This window comes from Strigops habroptila, chromosome 2, assembly GCF_004027225.2.
Source record: "Strigops habroptila isolate Jane chromosome 2, bStrHab1.2.pri, whole genome shotgun sequence".
Lineage (NCBI taxonomy): Eukaryota > Metazoa > Chordata > Aves > Psittaciformes > Psittacidae > Strigops > Strigops habroptila.
In genome coordinates this window covers 105,439,933-105,444,469 of record NC_044278.2, presented here as the reverse complement: position 1 = coordinate 105,444,469, position 4,537 = coordinate 105,439,933, and the positions used below count along the sequence as shown (strand labels likewise).

General features: G+C 49.5%; 1 protein-coding gene across 1 annotated transcript; it reads right to left on the bottom strand.

The window, feature by feature from the left end:
* Nucleotides 1–608: 608 nt before the first annotated feature.
* On the bottom strand, nt 609–3,957 carry LOC115603889 (gap junction beta-2 protein-like). The gene is made up of 2 exons (XM_030476359.1): nt 3,855–3,957; nt 609–1,655 (listed from the first exon to the last, which is right to left on the bottom strand). Exon 2 carries the CDS (start codon nt 1,631–1,633, stop codon nt 956–958), a length of 678 nt encoding a protein of 225 aa, XP_030332219.1. The 5' UTR covers nt 1,634–1,655; nt 3,855–3,957; the 3' UTR covers nt 609–955.
* Nucleotides 3,958–4,537: the final 580 nt, after the last annotated feature.

The window sequence follows — 4,537 nt, the reverse complement described above, 5'->3', positions numbered from 1 at the left end:
TTTGGATAACAAACAATGAAACAAGACAATTTTTCTTAGCTTTTACTGAAAAAAAAAAGTACACAGCTGAGGGAGGCACAATCAGGTGGTAAAAAGTGTCTTCATTGAATAAAATCTACTGTACTGAGATTCTTCACAAAGAGTTGTGGGAGAATAAAAGAAGAAGGAAGACAGTTACACTGCTCCCATCTGCTCAAAAGTGACAATCCCTTTTGCACCTGACTAAGAGAATGAAAGAACAAACTTCATCCCTCCCACTGCTGCAGCCCCTGCAACTGGAGGGAGGCCGCACTGGCCTAAATGCCATTCACAAGTAGCTGAGACTGGCCACCCCCAACCCTTTAGGAGATGCTTCTCAGTGCAGGCAAGGAGATAAAAAGATTAAAAAAAAAAAAAAAAAAAAAAACCAAAACACATTGCTGATGCTCAGCAGAGCTGGTAGCATGCATTGCCATAGAGTACCTGTGTTCCTAGGCCCTTTTCTTGCTCTCCAGAGAGAACAGGACGTGCTATAAACAGTCACTTCCCTGTCTTCCTTTCCACAAGCTGTAGATTTCCCCTCCCTCCACCCCCAACCCTTCACCCCACTTTTGACCAAAATCCTTTGTTATTAGCTCGCCTCTGAAGTGGACACTGTGTTTGTGATTCCTGGCTCTCCTTTGGGCACTAGAGCCTTCTTAGAAAAGTGACTCTGTCCCAACAACAGGATCCCAGCAGCAGGCATGCTTGGAAGAGCTGCTGCCAGGAGGCTGCTCTAATTTGAGGATACAGGAATAGTGAATGATCTTTAAAACCTGCCTCACTGGCAGCTTCCCAGGGAGACTAATATTTTTAAAACATGAATGATCATTTATTTTTATCTTTTTCCTTGAGTGCAAAAATATTGCTTATTGCTTTCTGACACATAAAAAAGTTTGAGGGAAATGGGGAGCTAGGAAATCCTGAAACTGTGGAATTATTTTAAAACTGTTGTTTTCCTGGGTTCTTTCATGCAGATCTTTATCACTAGGTAACACAACTCAGCCAGATTCAACATCATGCAGATCCCAGACACAGCAAGCATGAAAATAGTAAATGTGGTTTTCTCAGTGGGCCGAGAAACAAAACAATCCACTGTGTTCGGGCAAGGCCACGCATTGCACTTCACCAGGCGAGGCATCTGGTACCCGTCATACATGTAATAGAACACATACATGAAGACTGCTTCAAAGACGATCCTGAAGAAGATGCTGCTGGTGTATGTCCACCACAGGGGGCCCCGAATGTGAACCTTTTCATTTTTCAGCTCTTCAATATCAATTTTCTCACCATTTCTGAATCGTCTTTTCTTCTCATGCCTGGTGTAAGCTACATGCATGGCCACCAGCAGTGCAGGTGTGGAAACAAAGATCAGCTGCAGGGCCCAGAGTCTGATGTGAGAGATGGGGAAAAAGTGATCATAGCAAACATTTCTGCAGCCAGGCTGAAGTGTGTTGCAGACAAAATCTTGTTGTTCATCTCCCCAGACTCTCTCTGCAGCCACAACCAGGATCATGATACGGAAGATGAACAGGACTGTGAGCCAGATCTTCCCAATGCTGGTGGAGTGTTTATTTACACCTCCTAAAATGGCCTGCAGGGTTCCCCAGTCCATCTTCTCTTCTGTGTCCTTTTACCTGCAGGATGACATAATAAACCAAATGGTCTCTTATCAAAGGGCAAAAAATCAGCTCTAGACTTTCTGTGAACAAGAGGACTTCCTAACACTCATTCAGGAGTCATAGAAAAATGCAAGTCACTTTCATTAATGTCATCCATATGTTTATGGGTTTAAACAGCTTATTAAACTCTCTCCTTCCATGTATTTACAGAACAAGCATACCTTGATATATTTCTCAATAAGGCTTTAAGCAGAAAATAAGTTACATTTTCAAATGCGTTTCCTCCATACATCCTCTATGCTCTCCTTACCTTTCTTAAGGTATTCCCCTTTCTGTGGTTTACTTTCAGTGTTTTGCCTCTATTTCCTAAAGCAATCAATATCACCACCACAGCATGAGTTAAGGCCACATCTAGACAAAGTAGTGACTTCTCTACTAGTTTTCACAGTATTTCTTTGCCAACACCACAGCTCTAGAAGGGCCAAGCTGGTGCTTTCTTTGCTTCTGAGACAAGTACTACTCAGCCTTCTTCAGCAGAAGCCCTCACACCACCCAGATGCCTCCAGCAGGCCTTCAAGGCTTTCTGCTGCAGCTCAGACATGGACCTTCATCTCAGAAGTACAGCATGTGATTTTGTCAACACTGCTGAGAAGCCTCAAGCCAGCTCTGTCAGGGCTGCATGCATATATGGCACAAACCAATAGGCAAAGGAAGATACTGCAGAGCCTGCCCTTCCACATTCATTGCTATCTCATCCAAAAGGGAGACAAGCAGAACCATAGAGTTGAAAGGAAAAAGCCCTCAGCAAAAGAGTTTATGTTGATTTTCTAGATGCTATCACACCCCAGCAGAATAAACAGGAGGTCAAACTTCAGAGAAGCTCCATTTCAGCTTTCCTCCTTCTCTTGAAAACTAAAATCCATGCTCTCTGCCCTCTGAAAGTTAAATGTAAGCTTTGCTGAAGTCAGAATTCAGTCTCAGGGCTCAGCTTTCACTGATTGCAGCCATTTGGAAACTACCACTGAATTGGACAAAACACTTGGAAATCAGAGCTGGGAACTTGCACAGCTGGTCCGTCATCTTTCAAGGATAGGGCTCAATTTTGCTGTGTGGGGGAGCTACTCTGGCCATAAGAGCTTTGTCTTCTCTTACTGCAGGCTGTCTGCTGTGGGCAGAGCATGGTACCTTGCAACACCACACTGGGCAAAGTTGTCAAAACCTCTTATTCTCACATAACTGAGGGGAAAAAATAAAAAACCAACCCCAAATGAAAATAACTTTTCTAAAGCCCTGGTGTAGTTACAACACAACTAAAGGGCTAACCTGCCCCAACACACCCTTGGTACAAGGGCCTAGCTTGTACAGACAAGCCTTGAGGCAAGAGGGAGAGGTCAGATTTACTGTGATGAGGAAAGGTAAAATTGGGTAAGAAAAAAAAAAAAAAAAGGCTTCGAGAAGGTGCCTGGAATTCCTTGGACTTCGCATGTTTTGTCTCTGCTGAAACTGGCAGCATTTTATGTAACTTTTTACACTGAGCTAAACTCCAGGCCATGATCAGATACCTGCATATTTTCGTTAAAAACTTCCTCATGTCTATTGCATGGACATTAAAATAAAGTCAATGAAACCTTCACAAGCGGCTAACCAGGACTGAACAAAAGCATTTGAAGTGTGTATCCCAGTGGGATGAACAAATGCAGTTTCACACCGTAGTTCTGAACCAGTGCTGCAAATTTATGAGGAAAAGACAACATTTCTCCCTGCTCATTTGCCACCGCAGAAACACTGAAATTAGCTGTGGGCACTGAGCGAATCCCCCAGGACACGCACCCTGCCAACCAAGACAACATTTATTGGAAAGCACTCGAAATCCCCACTTCGTGGTTACCGGCTGGACGCCCTGAGGCAGATCCCAGCCGATCCCTCCCTCCGTGCCCAGCTCTGCTCCCGCCGAACGCCGAGCGGCGGAGCGGACAGGGAGCGGGCAAAGACCCTTTGCCGGCGAGAAAAGCCACGGCCGATGGCATTCAGCTCCCGCCAGCAGACACCCATTTCCAAACCACCCCAACCCGCAACCCCCCAGCCCAGCCCCGCAGCGCTGCCTGAAGCTGCCCCGGTCCTGGCGCACTTCACGGGTCCCAGCCCGCTCAGGCATCGCACAGTCTAATCCCCATCCCACCGCTCCAGCACATGGGAGCTGCTCCAGACCCTCACCTAGCTCGGCTCCGCACCCGCGGACCGGCGCGCTGCGCTGCACTGTACTGTCCTGTGCTGTTCTGCTCCCCTCCCGGGTCCGTCAGCGCCTGCGGAGCGGCCGGTCCCAGCCTCGCCGGCCCTGAGCTTTAAGGTCCCTCCCCGTTCACCTGCCGCCGCTTTTAAACAGCCCGCCCCCCCCACCCCCTGCCGCGTCCGGCTCCTCCGGCCGCCCGCGGAGGCAGCGGGGATGGGAGCCCGGGGAGGGGCCGGGTGTGGAGCGGCCGTCACCGCCCATCACTGTCTAGCCCCGCCGCAGGGTAGGACCGAGGGGTCGAGCCACAGCCGCCGGCACTGGGCTGTGCCGTGCCCGCGGGGCGGGAGCTGCCGGGACAGAGCTGGGGCTGCCGCGGCCCCGGTGCCCCTGCGGGGAGCGCCCTCTAGTCCGCGCGGGATGTCCTTGCCCAGAGCCCTGTCAAGGGACGAGCACCGGGCAGAGCGGGCTCGGTACCCTGCGAGGGAGGGATCGATTCCGAAATGTAAGCAGGAAACAAGTCTTGGGGCAGAAACCCAGTCCCGTGGGACTCTCCCGACACTGCCCCACTGCCGTGGCAGCCCGAGGAAATCGCCACTGTGGGCCAGTTCGGACAACACTCAGATAAAATGCAGCTCCCAGGGGCTTGCTGTAGGGTTAGGGAGAGCTG

Bases quoted from the DNA above. Each gene is read 5' to 3' on its own strand.
- LOC115603889 (XM_030476359.1), bottom strand. From the start codon at position 1,633: ATGGACTGGGGAACCCTGCAGGCCATTTTAGGAGGTGTAAATAAACAC.